Genomic DNA, 17993 nt, shown 5'->3' on the forward strand with positions numbered 1-17993 from the left:
ATTATCAGAAGAAGGATAGTTGTTAAGATACTCTAGTGGATTTCAAGCCACAAACATCTTCCAAGATAAAACCTGCTTTAAAAACAAGCTCAGAATTCTCCAGGTGGGGGCAGACAATGCCACCTCACCTTGTCTTGCAAAGAGCTAATTCCTGGGTTTGAAGAGACTCAGCTGTCCTTTCCCTTTGGCCACATCTGAAATACAGGTCAGAGGAAGCATATCCGATATATTTCCCCTGAATCCACCCAAGTGCCATGCCCTGAGTTTACCCTGTTCAAGCTCTGGTGAAGCCTGCAGTTCAACTTCTGCACAATCTTGACTTCTGATCTAGGAGGGAAAGTGACAAGAATGATTTGGTTGCCTTTCCTGCTGCTGCTGCTCTTCTGGCTCCTGCCTCCAATCATTGCTAAGAGGAGGCGAACCCTTTGTGTGCTGCCACAACCTTACAAGATTGAGGAACAGTATTACAGGCCTGGTGATCTCATTATTGGTGGGAATCTGCACTTGGGGAACTATTGGGACCCTTATTTGGACTTTAACAAAGACCCCTACCCATTTTCTCTTCCATATTTGTAAGTTTTATCTGGAGCACAAATATCCAGACCATTATTTGCTGTGTTTGCTCAGAAATATTTATTCTTGTGCTATTTGAACTTCCCAGTGTAGTCAGAATCTTTGTGCTTTTCTCTATAAAGAGCCAAACTGCTTAAATAGGCTAGATTTTTGATCTTTCCAAAATTCTTCATCAGGAAGACAATAAACCACATAGAGGGTGACAATAGAACACACTATAAGAAACCCTTTGTGTTCTGCCACAACCTTACACAATTCAGGAACGCTATTACAGGTGTGGTGATGTCACTGTTGATGAAAACTTGCATTTGGGGAACTTACGTAGACATTAACACGGACCCAAACCTGTTTTTTTCTCCCATATTTCTAAGTATTACATGGATGACAAATATCTTAAGAGAATAAGTTTAGTTTACGAGAGGAGAAATTGGATAGGATTGCAAACACTAAAGCAAAGTGAAGAAGTGGGTGATGATAGAGGGATATAAAATGGTCCATGATATGGATAGAAAGTCTTTTTTCCTTTCTTACGAAGTTATCCAAGGTTAATCAAGAAACATCTTTTAAAAAACCCATAAATAGAATAGAATAACAGAGTTGGAAGGGACCTTGAAGGTCTTCTAATCCAACCCCCAGCCTACACAGGAAACCATACACCACTTCAGACAAATGGTTATCCAACATCCCTTTAAAACCTTCCAGTGTTGGAGCATTCACAACTTCTGGAGGAAAGTTGTTCCACTGATTAATTGTTCTAACTGTCAGGAAATTTCTACTCAGTTCTAAGTTGGTTCCCTCCTTGATTAGTTTCCACCCATTGCTTCTTGTTCTGCACTCAGGTGCCTTGGAGGGTAGTGGGGCTGTCTCTTCTTTGTGGCAACCCCTGAGATATTGGAAGACTGCTATCACGTCTCCCCTAGTCCTTCTTTTCATTGAACTAGACATATCCATTAATATTTGAGACTTTCTGCTCCAAAGAAAACAGCACGAAGAAAGAAGACAAGGCAAAACCTACCATCAAACACAAGCTTTGGTGTAATGGTTTTCACAATGTTTCTCTCACTGTAGACCCACTCCCATCAACTACCAGCAGTTCATGGCCCTGGTGTTTGCAGTGAGAGAGATCAACAAGGATGAGGTTCTCCTCCCCAACATCTCTCTGGGCTTCAACATGTATGACAATGCCAATTGGAACAAGAGAGTTTCTTTGATCAGCCTCTTTCTGCTCTCCACACGAGACCAAATGGTTCCAGGTTATAAATGTGACCAGCGGGACACTCTCCTCTCTGTCATTGGAGGTGATGACCCCAAATACTCAATGCCAATGGCCTCCATCTTCAGCATCTTCAAGGTCCCACAGGTAAAGGGGATCTTTTAGATACAGTAATGGAGTAGACAATCGATGGAAGTGAACAGAAAAGTCAAAGGACACCAAAAGGAGTGGAGATATCAATAGCACATGACTTAGAGAATTGATCATGTCATTAGAAACCTTTTTATATTTTATGTGTCAAGATATATTTGCATAATATATGAGATATATAATGTCATATTCCAAGAGGAATTCTTTCCTTATGTAATAGTAATAGCAGTACAGCTACTCCCTCGTTGCATTTTATTCTCTATACGAAATGTGAAGGTACAAGGGTTTTTCCCTTGTATTTTGAAATATCAAACCAGTGAAAATATATTAATTTGTGGCTCTTTCTAAGAAAGGAAGAAGCTTGTCTCTCAAAATGACTCAGCTTGACTGATAGGGTGAATAAACCAGACAATAGTGATCCCTGAAGTCACCATCAATCTTTACTTTTGTCTTTTAAAGAAGATTCTCACTTTTTTCAGCTCAGTCTTGGCTTTGAGTTCATGCAAGGAGACCAAAGACTTTATCCTTCCTCCTTCCGGATTAATCCCAAGGAATTGCCTCTATTTGTGGGTTTAGTCTGGCTGCTCCTGTATTTCCAGTGGAACTGGGTTGGGTTTATTGCCTGTGATAGCGACAACGGAGAACGATTCATCTCGACTCTGAGGCCATTGCTCTTGGAGAAGGAGATCTGCCTGGCCTTCTCTCAAATGGTGAAACACGATGCTTCTCCTTTGGAAATCCAGAAATTCACTTCACATTCCAAAGTGTTGGCTAATGTTGAAGTTATTCTTTCCTTGGCAGACCCTGACATTATTGCAAGATTTCTTTTGACTCTGAACTCACTTGATAAAAGTTTATGTCCAAAAGTTTGGATCGTAACTTCCTTTTGGAAACCTCATACAAGCCATCTTCAAGACCCTTGGAATGTTTTAAAGCATTTCCACGGGTCCCTGCATTTTAGGGAACACACTGTTGATGTCTCAGAATTCAGCAATTCCCTCCTCTCTTTGGATCCTTTGAACTCACAAGGAGATGCGATTCTCCCATTGTGGTGGCAACGGGTCTTTGGCTGTGAATTCTACAAACCAAGTCACTATTTCAGAAAATGGAAGAAATACTGTACAGGAAAAGAGAAGTTATGGAATTTGCCATCCTACATGTTCCAAACAAGCATGACAGGTGAAAGTTACAATATCTACAATGCTATTTCTGCTGTGGCACACGGACTACATGCACTGTATGCATCAGGAGTGAGACCAGCCATAATGAATCTTGGAAAAAGGATTTCAAATTTTAAGTCATGGCAGGTAATTCCTGTCATTTTTTATTCAGTCCATACACAACTTCTGGAAGCAAATTGTTCCACTGATTAATTGTTCTAATTGTCAGGAAATTTCTCCTTAGTTCTAAGTTGTGTCTGTCCTTGATTAGTTTCCACCGATTGCTTCTTGTCCTCCTCTCAGGTGCTTTGGAGAATGGCTTGACTCCCTCTTCTTTGTGGCAGCTCCTGAGATATTGGAACACTGCTATCATGTCTCCCCTAGTCCTTCTTTTCATTAAACTAGACATACCCAGTTTTAGCAACAATTCTTTCTAGGTTTTAGCCTCCAATCCCCTAACCATTTTTTGTTGCACTTCTCTTTCCAAAGTCTCAACATCTTTTTACATTGTGGCAACCAAAACTGGATGCAGTATTCCAAGTGTGGCCTTACCAAGGCATTATAAAGTAGTATTAACAGTTCACTTAATCTTAATTCTGTCAGACCTGGTTCCTGCATGCTGGTCCTTTTTCTATGAGATAGACAAAGTCAGTGGAATTCTGCACTGTTGTGAAAGGAATTGTTTAAGCATTCTATTACATTTAAAATAGGCATTTAAAAATGCATATATAGAGAGGAAGAAAACCATACAATAAAAATTGGAGTGTGGAATTAAAATCTTTGTATGTAGATATCAACCTGGAGTTGAATAAATCATGGTATAAATGTCCAATGATAAAGGGGAACTTGTAGTAGTGGGGAAGTAGTCCAGTATTTAATGGACTGGTTGCTCATTTCTCCACCAAAGGAAAACCTCTATCTTGTCAGACATAGACCTATCTCCTAAGTTGATGGCCATCACAGAATAAACAGTTGAAAGAACTTTGGAGGTTTGCTCATCCAAGCCCTCTGTTCAGTCAGGAAACTCTGTATCATTTCAGACAAATGTTTCCCCAGTCTCTTAGTTAAGTATCTGTGTATATATTTAACTATATATCAGTTAAGCGACTAGGCAAAAGGTTCATCTGTTTCCTCTGTTTGGTTTGATGACTGGTAGTATAAACCTACGGTAATGTCATTCTTACTTTACATTGACCCAAATGCATCCAGGATGGTTTTCATCATTCTCTTGCTATATTTCTGCAGAGATTTAGTTATTCCTTATATGTAGCACAATTCCACCTTCTCTTTTATTAGTTCTGTTTCTTAAATCCCTCTAGTTGTGCATTCCATGTATGGGTTTCATTCCACCAAGTTTCTGTAATGACAAAAGTATCATGTCTGCCTTCATGTTGTTGGATTTCTCGTTCAACTTGTTTATCCCTCGTATTTTGTGCATTTGCTGTTCAGGCTTTTGAATTTTTTTTAATCTAACCTATGTTTGTTTTCTACATAACCTGTTTTTTGTCTGAGAAGCCGCAAAATGATAGAAGCCATGATGCCTTATGTGTGCCTTTCAGTCTATTATTCCAATTTCTGAACCTCTCTTTTGTTTCAGCTTCTTCCTTATTTGGTGAATGTCCAGTTCAACAATGGTGTTGGAGAGGAAATCTCCTTCTCAGAAAAAGGACTGGGAACTGTTGGTTATGACCTTCTCAATTGGGTTCGCCTCCCCAATCGATCAATTGTCCTTCTGAAAGTTGGGGAAATAAATCCAGGGGCTCCCACAGGCCAGGATGTCACCATGCGATTGGATGCAATTGTCTGGCCTACAAAGGTGAGCTTGAAAATTCACTCTCTCCTGCGGTTGCAGAACTTCCCAATCAAATGATTGAATCAGGAAATCCGACAGCATGGCATTTGGTGACAAACCTGCTTTTAATATAAGACATTTGAGGTCTGATTTGTGTCAAGATTGGAAAGAATTTGTAACTGAATTGGCCATTAGAGCAGGCAACAGTGATTTCTAAGAACCATTCCCATTGTAGAATCACACTCAAAATCAATAAATGAGGCTCAGTGCAGTGCAATAAATATTTTTTAATTATTTATTTGATCTTGTGCATTGGAGAAATGTCCTCTCGGAAGTAATAAGGTATACTCATCTTTAAAAATTTCAAGACAGATGGAGTTCCAAATGATACAGTTACACCTATGGACAGGTCATAGAAGATGTAAGCATAGATATTCATCATTGGTAAAATCAAGTTTATTCCCAGCCCTTCTACTGTTATTATTTGTTGTTGTTAGTCACAAAGTTGAGTCTGACCCATTGCAACCCCATGTTACTATAATTGTTACTATACTCCATAAAATTGTATTATTGTATTGTATTGATAAAAACATTGTGCAACAGAAACATTGCTAAATTATACTGAGAACAAAGATCTTCACAGTTTGCCTCAATTACCAGAAATGTCTTCTACGTTTCTATTTTGCTAACACATTCCAATTTTTCCAAGAACTTCTTTCTTTCACACTCTTCACACACCTTCAGAAGGTGCCCTTTGCCAGGTGTAGCATGAAGAGGTCCCTTTAGCCAAGTAATAGAAGATGTCAGCACAGATATTCATAATTGGCAAAGCTCAAGTTACTTCCCAGCTATTTTACTCTTACTATCCTCAGTAAAAAACAACAACACTTAATTAAAAATATGTCAGTTACATTCAACTGAAACATTGATAAAGCATACTGGGAACCAAGTTCTTCAAGGCTGCTTCAGTTAGCACACATTTCTTTTTTGCTAACCCACTCTGACTTCTCCAACAATTTGATTTCTTCACAATGTTTCCTTGGATCCTTATCTTTCATTGTTTCATAAAAGCTACAGCTCAGTGTCATGAGTCTTCTTTTCCATGTCAATGTCCACTGGTGGTATTCAGCTGGTTCAGGCAAACTGGTAGTGGTGACCCCTAACCCTAACCCTAACCCTAACCCTAACCCTTACCCTAACCCTAGCCCTAACCCTTGCCCTAACCCTAACCCTAACCCTTGCCCTAACCCTAACCCTAACCCTAACCCTAACCCTTACCCTTACCCTAACCCTTACCCTAACCCTAAGTCTTACCCTTACCCTAACCCTCCCCACCCACTCACCCCATCCACCTACCCTGGTTCTATGCTGTCCTATTTAGCCACATTTTCTAAACTATGTGTATGCGTGCAAGCCGCACATGGGAGCAAAGTGCATGCGCAAAAGGCATACACACTCATGAAGCAAGCATGCATTCGTGTGTGCTCACAATTTCGGTTTGTGGCAAACTAGTGGTAAAGTTATGTGAAACCCACCTCTGCCAATGTCCTAGTTTCAATCCCCACATCCACTGGTGGGTCAGGAATGCCACTGAACTGAATTCCCCAGGAGCTGTTCTTGGTTTATGACAGGCCACATCTGAAGATGGACACAGAATGTGGGAATGGATAAAAGAATCACATTCAATACTTTAGTTGTGTACAGTATTTCTGTTTTCTGATTTAGAAAGCATCCTTTGGCAGGTGTGGAAGGAAGAGGTGCCATGCAGGAGAGAGGAGGAGTGTCCCAGAGGGTGAGCAGGTTTGCTGCTACCAATGCTCCACTTGTCCAGATGGGAGCATTTCTGATCAGACAGGTAGGGTATACTTCAAATATAGATCTTCCAGATGAAGTGAATCATTCCCCGAATCAAAATATTGATTTGTTTTAAAATCATTGTTCATATAATTGATAATCTTCAGAATTTCAGGGTACATCTTATGGATTCTCCCTGTAGATCACTTTTTTCACTTTTCAAAATACTTGGTGCATAACCTCTCTCTCTAACCAATTTTTCTATCAATCACTTTGGATCAGGAAAATAGAGCATTCCCTCTCGTGATATTCAGTGCACCTATTTATGTCTTCCTCTGTTGCACGGTGAACATTCTCAGTAGACACAAAAAGATAAAGTACAGACACCCAAAAAGAGCAAAATTTCTGGACCCAAGAGATACCAGTCTTTTTCTGGTTCTAGTATGAAGTGCAGGAAACCATCACTCTGACATTGAAAGCCACAATAGCCATGAAAGTGCACAGTGAATGGAACACACCTTTTTTTCCACAGCAAACTGATCAGGCCAGGTAGAGTTCAACAGATACATGTTGTTGGCAAATGTATCCCTGGATCATTAATAATGAAGGATTGGTCTTTTTTGATCCACCATGAAATGCACAGTGGTTCATTCCATCACTTCCATTGGTGTGGGGGGGAGGGGTTAGCCATAGCACAAAGGGGACAGTCATGTCACCTCTGAAAGTGAGATAATATTCATGGCTGATGATTCTTAAACTCTTGATTTCAGATGCAGCTCAATGTGATCCTTGCCCAGAAGACCAATACCCCAACAAGGTTAAGGACCACTGCATTGCCAAGAAGATCCACTTCCTCTCCTATCAAGACCCCCTGGGATATGCTTTATCCTCTTTAGCTCTTTTCTTTTCTCTGCTCACAATTGCTATCTTGGCGATTTTCCGTAAATATCATGACACACCAATTGTCAAGGCCAACAACCGAGATCTCAGCTACATCCTCCTGGTCTCCCTTCTGCTCTGTTTCCTCTGCTCCTTCCTCTTCATTGGTCGACCCAGGAAGCTCGCCTGTCTTTTCCAACAATCTGCCTTTGCTATTCTCTTTTCTGTTGCAATTTCCTCCGTCTTGGCAAAAACTGTCATGGTGGTTCTTGCCTTCATGGCCACCAAGCCAGGGAACAAGACAAGGAAACTCTTAGGAAAACCCCTGACCATCTCCATTGTCTTAGTCTGTCCCCTTGTCGAAGGAGTTCTCTGTGTCATATGGCTGGCAACTTCTCCCCCATTTCTCAACATGGATTTCCATTCCTTGTTTGGAGAGACCATCTTGGAATGTAAGGAAGGTTCAATTTCAATGTTTTATGCTGTCCTCTCTTACCTAGGTCTTTTGGCCTTTGTTAGTTTCACAATGGCCTTTCTGGCCAGGAAATTGCCTGACAGCTTTAATGAAGCCAAGTTTATTACTTTTAGCATGCTGGTCTTTTGCAGTGTTTGGATCTCCTTCCTCCCCACCTACCTGAGCACCAAAGGGAAGTCCATGGTGGCTGTGGAGATTTTCTCCATCTTGGCCTCTGGGGCTGGTCTCTTGGCTTGCATATTTTTTCCAAAATGCTTCATTATCCTATTGAGGCCTAATCTGAATCGTAAAGAGAATATAATGAGGGAGAGGAATTGCTGATTGATGTGAAGATTGGGCACTGTGATTTAGGAACATTTTTTTTGTTCAACCGTTTTTCTAAAATAAATCCTGAAATGAAAGAAAATGTTGTTCATTCAATAATGGGAAATAATCGTATGTCACCAAACACAAAGTGTCTGTTAATCAGCAACAATCACCCATCCTTTTATTCTTCATTATTCATTGGGGCGCCAGTAATCAAGAAAGAAGTCAACTTTTGTATTAAATATGTGAACGTTAGTTTCCAACATGGCAGTCATTTATTTGTTTTAATAAATTTATTTTATTATTTATCTATATAAATAAAAATGTAATGGTTGTTTGTTCAAAATCACTAATCTCTGAAAGTTCTTCACTGATTGCTTTTAAATTTTGACACAATGTTGCATTTGAATACATGAATGTTTTTACATATGTATATTCTATAGATGTCACACCTGTGACAGGTAAAAACATGATATTTTTAAAAACATGCTTTTTGAAAACCAGCGCCATCTGGTGGATGCAAAAGCAACATACACTATACTAAATATTTCATGATTCCATTTCAATGTTTCCAGCGCCATCTGGTGTATGTAAAAGCAACACATGCTATATTAAATATTTCATGATTCCATTTCAATGTTTCCAGCGCCATCTGGTGGACGTAAAAGCAACACACGCTATACTAAATATTTCATGATTCCATTTCACTGTTTCCGATTGCATTGTTATATTGAATTTTCATAGATTTTGATTTATTTTCATTTTGATTTAATTATTTCATGTGACATTGCATTGGAATTGAGCTGTGTCGTTTACCATAGCATTCATTTAGTAAGTATAGTATATTCGGAACAGTTTGGTTGCTCTCCAGCTTTGTCCCAACGGTCCCTTTATATGTGTGACTGGACTACATCCACATCCTTTCCCCTTTCTGCCCCTCCTCTGATGAGCTTTGGCCATTTCTGCCAAGGGGAGCTGAAGCTCTTCAGCCTCCCCTCCCCTCTCTCCCCTCCCCTCCCACTGGGCCTTTGCTGTTTGTGGCGGGGTGCCACCTTTGCCGCCCCCTGGCCTTACGCCGGCCTACCCCTGGCCCAGCGGAACTCCAGAGGAGGCAGAGGCGGAGCATCTCCTCAGCCTAGCCAGCCACGGGAGCCCTCCACCCTCCTCACAGTGAGCCAGCTATGACGGGGCAGTGGCGGCAGCATCAGTCTGAAGTGCAATGTGGTTGGGGTGACACCTGGGTGCCCTGTGAGTGGTAGGAATTTGTGGTCAGGATTAGAAGGTAATATCACTATGTACACCTTATTTTAACAATCCCTTATGACATGTCATATCTCTGAGCTTCTAGTTAAAGATGATGTTTTATGATAATTATGTCCCCTTAGAGGACAAAGAAATGCACTGACATTTATACATTTCAGAAAGGAGAAAATGGTGTAAGAAAGGAAGGGGAAATGATACCTACAAACATATTCAAAAGTATTATTATAATGAATCTTGGGTTATTCCCTGCCCTTCTCTTATTTACAGAGAACAGTGGACTTAATTAGAACAAACATTGGCATCTGGGGAGTCAGAGGCTGCTGTAGAAACGTTCTGAGAAAAACTACAATGGGCCTCTGGGAGATGCAAGAACACATTTTTTTATTTCTCAATTTGTATATTATCTACTCCTATTAAACTAAAAACTAATTTTCCTGACCATTTTTTTTCATTTAACCTCTCCGAGGTCAAATTCTCCATAGCTGTGGCCCTTTTTAAATAATGCAAGTCAACAATGTCATTAGTTTTGCAGCATTGCTTTTCTTGGCTCTCATCAGCTAGCCATATCCTGGCTGGGATTTTTGCTTGGGCTGCTAACTTATTAGGCAGTTGTATTAACCTCTAAGCCACAAGTTCTCCTCCCTTTATCAGCTGAACCAGGGGAGAGATTAAATGTTCTTTTTCTTCTTCTCTCAAAGCACCTGGTCTACCCAAATAATCTCTCCCATGGTTCAGCTGATAAAGGGAGGAGAACTTAGAGGTTAATACAACTGCCTAATATGTTAGCATCCCAAGTTCAAATCCCATCAAGGGAATGGCTAGCTGATGAGAGCTAAGCAGCTTGAAATAGATCTATACTAGTCTTCCTTCATTTCTTTAGCAGTAAAAATGTAACACCAAGTAGTTTATTGTGAAAGCGACTGCCTGGACGGTATAAAAATTATGGTGCACCAATTATTGAAATAGTAAGCCCATAAATATCTCTGATATTTTGCAGTTTCCAACACTGAGAATTTTAAAGAAGAGATTGGACAACCACTTGTCTGAAATTGTACAGTGTGTCAGGGTTCCAAGTAATGCACCCGTAGAAAGTGGAAGTCCGAGGCAGGCAAATTCCTCACAGAACAGTTTTATTGGATACATCATATTGGCACGACTGGCGAAAGCTGACTCTAAAAGTGCCCAGGGCTTTCACCTATTTAAAAGTACAGGTTTCCTCTTTCCCCCAAGTCACAGGTCACGTTGTCCAATCCAGGTGCTGGCTGGTCACTTGGTTACTTGGCTCCACTTCTGGCCAGCCACCTGTGAGAACGTCCTTGGTTCCCATAGGAAAGCTACAAAACCCCATATAACTATTTCTCCCCTCCCTCCATTGGGTGGCAACTCTGAAGCCTCCAAGATGGCTTCTGCCATGCTCACTAGAGCTGAGGTGGTGCAGTGGTTAGAGTGCAGTAATGCAGGCTACTTCAACTGACTGCTAGCTGCAGTTTGGCAGTTCAAATCTCACTGGCTCAATGTTGACTCAGCACTCCATCCTTCCGAGATGGGTAAAATGAGGGCTCAGATTGTTGGGGGCAAGAGATGGACTCTGTAAACCATTTAGAGAAGGTTGTGAAAGAACTATGAAGTGGGATATAAGTCTAAGTGCTATTCCTATTCATTTCAGGCCATTCATTTTGTGCCATTTTGAGGCTTTTTTCCAGTGCTCTGGCACTCACAAAGACCAACTGGCCAGCATGCACATGCCTGATTTTTTGCTGGGTTTTTGGCTGTTTTCAGGCCATTTTCTGGACCATTTTCAAGTCACTTTCTTCCAACCAACCATCTTCCTTCTTCACAATATTTGAAAAGGATAAAAAATATTTCAAAGAGCAGGAGCAGGAAAATATCCATTAAGATCTATTTCACATGATTGTGTTCATTAACAAAGCATATTCTCTATGAAGTATATAGAGAGCAAAATGTGGTAGCTCATTTAAACGGCAGAATTAAAAGAACTCTAATAAACATTTGAATGAAAAAGTTGGTAGGGAACTTGGCAAACCCTCAGGGAACAATGCAAACAAACATGCTTCAAAACAACCCGACATATTGAAACCAACCCAACATATTTTTAAAGCTTGTTTTGATAATAAGAGACATTCAAGATCAAAGCATTTTTCCAAGTTATTCATGGGGCTTCACTGGGGTGAACTGAGATTAATGAAAAATGAAAGTGTGGGTGATTAGTGGTTGGTCTGTGATTACTCCCATCAGTTGATTTCCAATGATTTAATAAACTAGCTGCTGTCTCATGTCACAATATTTTTTAGAAATCAAATACAAAAATGCTCTAAAGTCAAAATAAAATTTTCAAATCTCTGCCTAAATCAGAGATTCTTGTGTCTCAGTATATTTTCTCTACAATTAAGATGGGGCCTCAGTAGGATAATGTAGCATTTGGGAAAAAAGATACAAGCCAAGAGACCACCCCCAGAGACCAAGATGGAGAAGATCTCCACGGCCACCATGGACTTCCCTTTGGTGCTCAGGTAGGTGGGGAGGAAGCTGATCCAAACACTGCAAAAGACCAGCATGCTGAAAGTTATGAACTTGGCTTCGTTAAAGCTGTCAGGCAATTTCCTAGCCAGAAAGGCCACAGAGAAACTGACAAGGGCCAGGAAACCAAGGTAGGCGAGGACTGTATAAAACATCAAAGCCGAGCCTTCATTACATTCCAAGATGGCCTCTCCAACCAAGGAGTGGAAGTCCACATTGGGAAATGGGGGAGAGGTTACTAGCCAGGTGGCACAAAGAACAGCTTGGACCAGGGGACAGGCTATAACAATGGAATTGGTCAGTGTTTTTCCTAAGAGTTTCTTTGTCTGGTTCCCTGGTTTGGTAGCCATGAAGGCCAGAACCACCATGACAGTTTTTGCCAAGACAGAGGAAACTGCAAGGGAAAAGAGAATGGCAAAGGCAGATTGTCGGAACAGACAAGTGAGTTTTCTGGGTCTCCCAATGAAGAGGAAGGAGCAGAGGAAGCAGAGCAGGAGGGAGACCAGGAGGATGTCAGTAAGATCCCGGTTATTGGCCTTGACAATCGGTGTATCGTGACATTTAAGGAAAATTGCCAGCACTCCTAATGTGATTGTTGAGAGAGACAGAGCGAGAGAAGATAAAGCATATCCCAGGGGATCTTCATAGGCAAGGAAGTGGATCTTCTTGGCAATGCAGTGGTCCTTCTCCTTGTTGGGGTATTGGTCTTCTGGACAGGAATCACAGCTTTCAGAATCTGAAATGAGGAGTACTTTGCATTTCATGGAATATCAAAAAGAAGAAATCATCCTTTAATATTGATTATCTTGGGGACAGGTTAGTGTGAGACAATTATGTTTTCACCTTTTTGGGATCAAGTTCTCTACTTTTCATTTTGCAATCTTTTTGCAGGGAAGGGGAGGCAGAAATAGTTAGATGGATCTCCCTCTTCTCCAACAAGTCTATCTCGTGGGAGACTGATGGTGCTGACAGAATAACACGCCTTAAATAATGAAAATCAAAGCTTCAACCTCAAGCCCACTGCATCATGAAAAGCTTGGTCTCTGGTTTTCCTGGATGTAGTTAGACGTAAGAGTAGGAATAGAAAGTCTAATTAGGAATTCATGAATTGTGTCCCGAATGTATCCTGCATTAAATTGCTAATGAAAAAGAAGGATGGCTTGGGGGGGAGGTCAGTTTAGATCCACTAACCAAGATTCTTCTGAAAAGCCTGCATATTTTGATGAATGTCAATCTATCAAAAATGTCAACACAATTGATATTTATTTCTGCTGAATGGTTTCCTGGTAGATCTGAATGGACCCTGGTAGATCTTCACTGAAAGTGTGCTCTACCTGTCTAATTAGAAATGGTCCCTTCTGGACAAGGGTTACATTGGTAGCAGCAAACCTGCTCCCCTTCTGGAACATTTTTCCTCTCTCCTGCCTGGTACCGTTTCATGCCACACCTGGCAAAGGGCACTTTCTGAAAGAGAAAGGGGAAATGCTTGAGATGACCTAAGCAACTAACATGCTTCCTTTATTTATTTCCATATTCCTCTTTCCATCTTCACCATAACTTCAAAAGAAATTGCTCACTACCAGAAACCAGGAGCATCTCCTGGCTGATTCAAATGAATGATCCTCCCAACCCTCCAAAAGATGCTGGAGATTGGAACTAGAACTTCATCAGCCAAAGGAAGCTTTGATTAAGCTACAGCTTTTCTAAAACAAATAACCAGGAGGATTTAACTGAACGAGAATGATCCATGGAAATCACTTAAAAGGAAATACTGTAGATGTCTTCAGCAATGCTTCAATTATTCTTTTGTATATTTTTCTTTCCATCGTTGGAATATTTTCAAAAGAAGCGGTTAACTCAAGTATAGCAGAAACCAGGAAAAGCTCTTGAGGATTAAGATCGGTGTCACTCTAAACCAGCAATGGATTCTGGGGTTTGGAACTGGGGATTGGCATGCAAAAGAAGGATTGTGAATTGAGCTATAGCTTTTCTGAAGGAAACAGTAATGGAGATCCAGCTGAAGGGGAATAGTCCATGGAAACCACTCTTGGCTGCTCCATCTGCATCCTAGGTTTCAAAAAGAATTTCTTCCTGATCTCCACCCTTTTTGATCTGTAATAAATCAGACCTCACATATGTTACATGCAAAACAGCTTTTTCATGAAACGGTGTCAACTTTTTGATTCTGTAACCTGTTTTCCAGCCAGGGAGATTTTTTTAATCCCCAGAAGAGAATGAGTCTTTTACTGGACTTATTTTACCTTCCATCTCACCTTTTTTGCCCAGACAATTGCATCAGAGTTAATGGTGACATCATGTCCTGCAAGAGCCCCAGAATCTATTCTTCCAACTTTCATAAGGACAAAAGATTCATTAGGGAGGAGAACCCAGTTGAGAAGATCATAACGAGCAGATCCCAGTCCATCTTCTGTGAAGTAGATTTCATCTCCAGCACTGTTGTTGAAGTGGACATTCCTCAAATAGGGAAGAAGCTGAGAGAAAAGAAACCTTCAGAAATTGCTAACACTTTCCCACACCTCTAAAAATTTATTTTCCACACATTGCCTGCCCTGATTTATGACTTCAATGGACACAGAGGTCCATTCTTTATGCTTTGATACAATCCCACCTCCCAATTTCATGAATTTTTGGCCAAGTTGAGTCCTGGAATGCATCGCACAGAACTGGATGGAATATATTCAGAAAATGATGGGCTCAACTTATTTGAAGGGATTTAAAGTAAAATTGAGTGGGAAGGGGAGCAATTTTTGTTAAGTTCCCTAGAAGAACGAGGCTAGAGGCGTCTGAGATGAGTTAAACACAACCAACTTTATTAACAGGCATACGCAACCATGAACAAGTAGACCGGCACTGCCTCCCTGTCGGACAGCTATTTATACGGAGCTGTCAGATAGGGAGACCAATAGCTGCACGTTTGACAGCCCGGCAACTGCAGGTTGTGCCTGATTGGTTCCAGTGCGCCTGGCTGTTGCCGAGCTGTCATTCATAAGTCCAAGGATTTAACATCTCTTCCCCCCCCCCAGCGAGGGCGCATGTGTCAAAAATGGTGCATGCGTACTCTTGCAGGTAGGCGGGTGGACGGCGGACATGCCCAGAACGCCTCAGTTGAAGAGGCGGTGCTGGAGAGGTAAGATGTCCCCGTGGGAGCTCCTCCCTGGAGGGAGTGGCGCTCCGGGTGACGTCACTGCGGCCTAGACCAGGAGGCAGAACACTTGGAAAAGGTAGGCCAGGCGGAGGGGGCGCGGCTAGGGCAGGCGGGTAATTTTGAACAGGCTGGTAGGTGGCCAGGAGGTTGGGAAGGCCTGACAACGGATGGCCTAACCGTGCGGAAGGAGGGAGAGTGATGGCGGATTCAGTTGCAGCAACCGGGTGCTGAGTCCTGGTGCCTGGGCAGGGTTGGCCTGACTCGGGGAAGGCCTGCGATGGTGCAGCGTGCGAAAACAGCAGCAGATCCGGGACTGGCTGCAAGACGTCTGCGGCCGGCCTCTGTGTGTCGGTTTGACTGGAGGCCTCTGGAGGGTGGCGGCGCCTCAGTTGATCCAGGTGGCGCCGCCACTCGCAGCCATTGGGTAGGTGGACCCTGTAGGAAATGGGGCCCGTTACATTGGTGACGGTGGCAGGCACCCACCGGGGGTCACCTGAGTAGTTACGGGCCCAAACCAGATCCCCCACAGCAAAGGAACGGGAGGGGTGCCCCAGGTTACCAGGCTGAATTCCTGAATAGAGGGGGTGTAGTCTATCCAGGGTGGTCCGCAGACACCGACCCATCAACAGCTCCGCGGGGCTTTGCTGTGTGAGGGGGCAAGGAGTGGAGTGCTGGGCCAGTAGGTAAGCATCCAACCTTGCCTGCCAGTTGCCACGGTCCAAACGGCCCAAAGCCTCCTTGGCTGATCGGACCACACTCTCCACTAGGCCATTGCTGGCCAGATGGTAAGGGGGGCCGGGAGGAGCCCGAGTCCACCTCCATAAGGCAGGTGGACCCCTCGATGGAGATGGTGACTATAATTTTCTTCATACCAGCTGAGGCTTGGCTGACCGACACTGCAGGGGTGGCAGGCAGATCTTCTCCCAGGGCATAGCAGTCAGTGTGGCGGGTCTGCTGGCAACGGGGTGGCTGGTTCCTGGGTGGTGCAGGTGGACCATAGACTGGTAGATACAGGTCGGCTTGAGATGGAGGCGGCAGGATGGCCCAGCAGACTTGAGCCAGGTGCCCTTTCTTGCCTCACAGCGGCACATTGAAGCGGTTCTAATCTCACTGGCTGAAGGTTGACTCAGCCTTCCATTCTTCCGAGGTGGGTGAAATGAGGACCCAGACTGTGGGGGCGATATGCTGACTCTGTAAACTGCTTAGAGAGCGCTGAAAGCCCTATGAAGTGGTATATAAGTCTAACTGCTATTGCTATTGCTATATAAGTCTAACTGCTATAGCTATTGCTATTGCTAAGTAATTATATTTAATTCTTTGACAAAGTGATTAAATTAGTAGATCAGTGAAATGCTGTGGACATAGTATACTTAGATTTGAATAAACATTTGAAAAAGGTGAACAGCTCCAAACTTGATTACAGAGTTTGCAACAGAGTGGTCAATGGCTGGAATGCACTACCTGACTCTGTGGTTTCTTCCCCCCCCAACCCCAAAACATTAACCTTAGACAGTCTACTGTTGGGCTCACTCCATTCCCAAGAGGTCTGCCAGGGGGTGTGCATAAACGCACCAGCATCCCTATCGTCCCTCTCCTAATGTTCCCTTTTATTGGTATCCATTTCAAGTATTCATAATCACGTCTATACTTATATCTGTTGTCTAATACATGCTTGATGAAATAAATAAATACAATAAATAAATAAAAATAAATAAATATTTTTTTCTATGATTTTAAGTCCAAATTAATAACATAAGTCGATTTCTTCACTAGGCCAGCAACGTTTCCAAGATGTTTCCCCTCCTTACTTTTATATGGTTGATTATCATCTGGATGAAAATGTCTGGAAAGACAGATCATGACCCTGCCTAGAATTTGTGTAAAAACTGCTGTTTTTCTCTGTCCTAAGGAACAGTTCCGGAAAGACTATTCTAGACTATTTCTTGAACTTTCCTGTTTATTGAGAAAAGATCTGAAGATTCCTAGAATGAGAATGAAAAGAAAGAAAACAATCACCCACATTTTCCCCCTCCAGGTGAAACTTACGTGATTGCATTAATACGTGGGAATGGGTCTCCTTGGAAATCTGGTGAGTTGGACCCCACCAAACCTAGGAGGGGCAAATTCCCTCCAATAATCAGATCACCAGGCCTGTAAATTTCCCATTGATCCAGTTTGCTTAAGAGTTCTTGTAATGCAAAAGTGCTTTGAGTCTTCTTAGCAGGAGTTGGAGGCAGGGGGCAGAAGAGCAACAGGAGGAAGAGAGGCAGCCCAGCCATTCTTCTCACCTTCCCCCCTAGATGAGAAATCAAGGTTTGTGCAGAAGCTGAATTGCAGGGAACATTTGAAATCTCAGCAGAGTTTTAGCACAATAGGAAGCTTCTGTGAAAATTTATCTGACATTTCTTTGTATTAACATATTTGTATTTTATCATTTTATTTCATCCTATTTGTCCTATTCTGACATTAGACTGTTTGCTGTATTTTAATGATAAGGCTGCAAGACTAATCCATCAACAAAATACTGTATCAACTATGCTTTCTCTTACCTGTGTCTGGGCTTTGACACAAAGACAGATGAGTCTCACCAACCTCAGAGTTAGCTCTTTGGAAGACAAGGTAGAGCCCTCCACCACCAGGAGAACTCAGAGAATATTTCTTAAAGCAGGTTTAACCTTGGAAGG

At 42.2% G+C, this 17993-nt stretch overlaps 1 protein-coding gene across 1 annotated transcript; it reads left to right on the forward strand.

Annotated features, from left to right (window-relative positions):
• The first annotated feature begins 348 nt into the window (after positions 1-348).
• Positions 349-8357, forward strand: LOC116507092 (vomeronasal type-2 receptor 26-like). Its single transcript, XM_032215037.1, has 6 exons — positions 349-572; positions 1642-1933; positions 2416-2646; positions 4694-4912; positions 6614-6743; positions 7453-8357. Exons 1-6 carry the CDS (start codon positions 349-351, stop codon positions 8355-8357), a joined length of 2001 nt encoding a protein of 666 aa, XP_032070928.1.
• Positions 8358-17993: the final 9636 nt, after the last annotated feature.

This window comes from Thamnophis elegans, chromosome 1 (genome assembly GCF_009769535.1).
Source record: "Thamnophis elegans isolate rThaEle1 chromosome 1, rThaEle1.pri, whole genome shotgun sequence".
NCBI lineage: Eukaryota > Metazoa > Chordata > Lepidosauria > Squamata > Colubridae > Thamnophis > Thamnophis elegans.

Bases quoted from the DNA above. Each gene is read 5' to 3' on its own strand.
- LOC116507092 (XM_032215037.1), top strand. From the start codon at position 349: ATGATTTGGTTGCCTTTCCTGCTGCTGCTGCTCTTCTGGCTCCTGCCT. The intron at 573-1,641 runs GTAAGTTTTATC...CTCTCACTGTAG, and splicing joins CCATTTTCTCTTCCATATTT to ACCCACTCCCATCAACTACC. The intron at 1,934-2,415 runs GTAAAGGGGATC...CACTTTTTTCAG, and splicing joins GCATCTTCAAGGTCCCACAG to CTCAGTCTTGGCTTTGAGTT.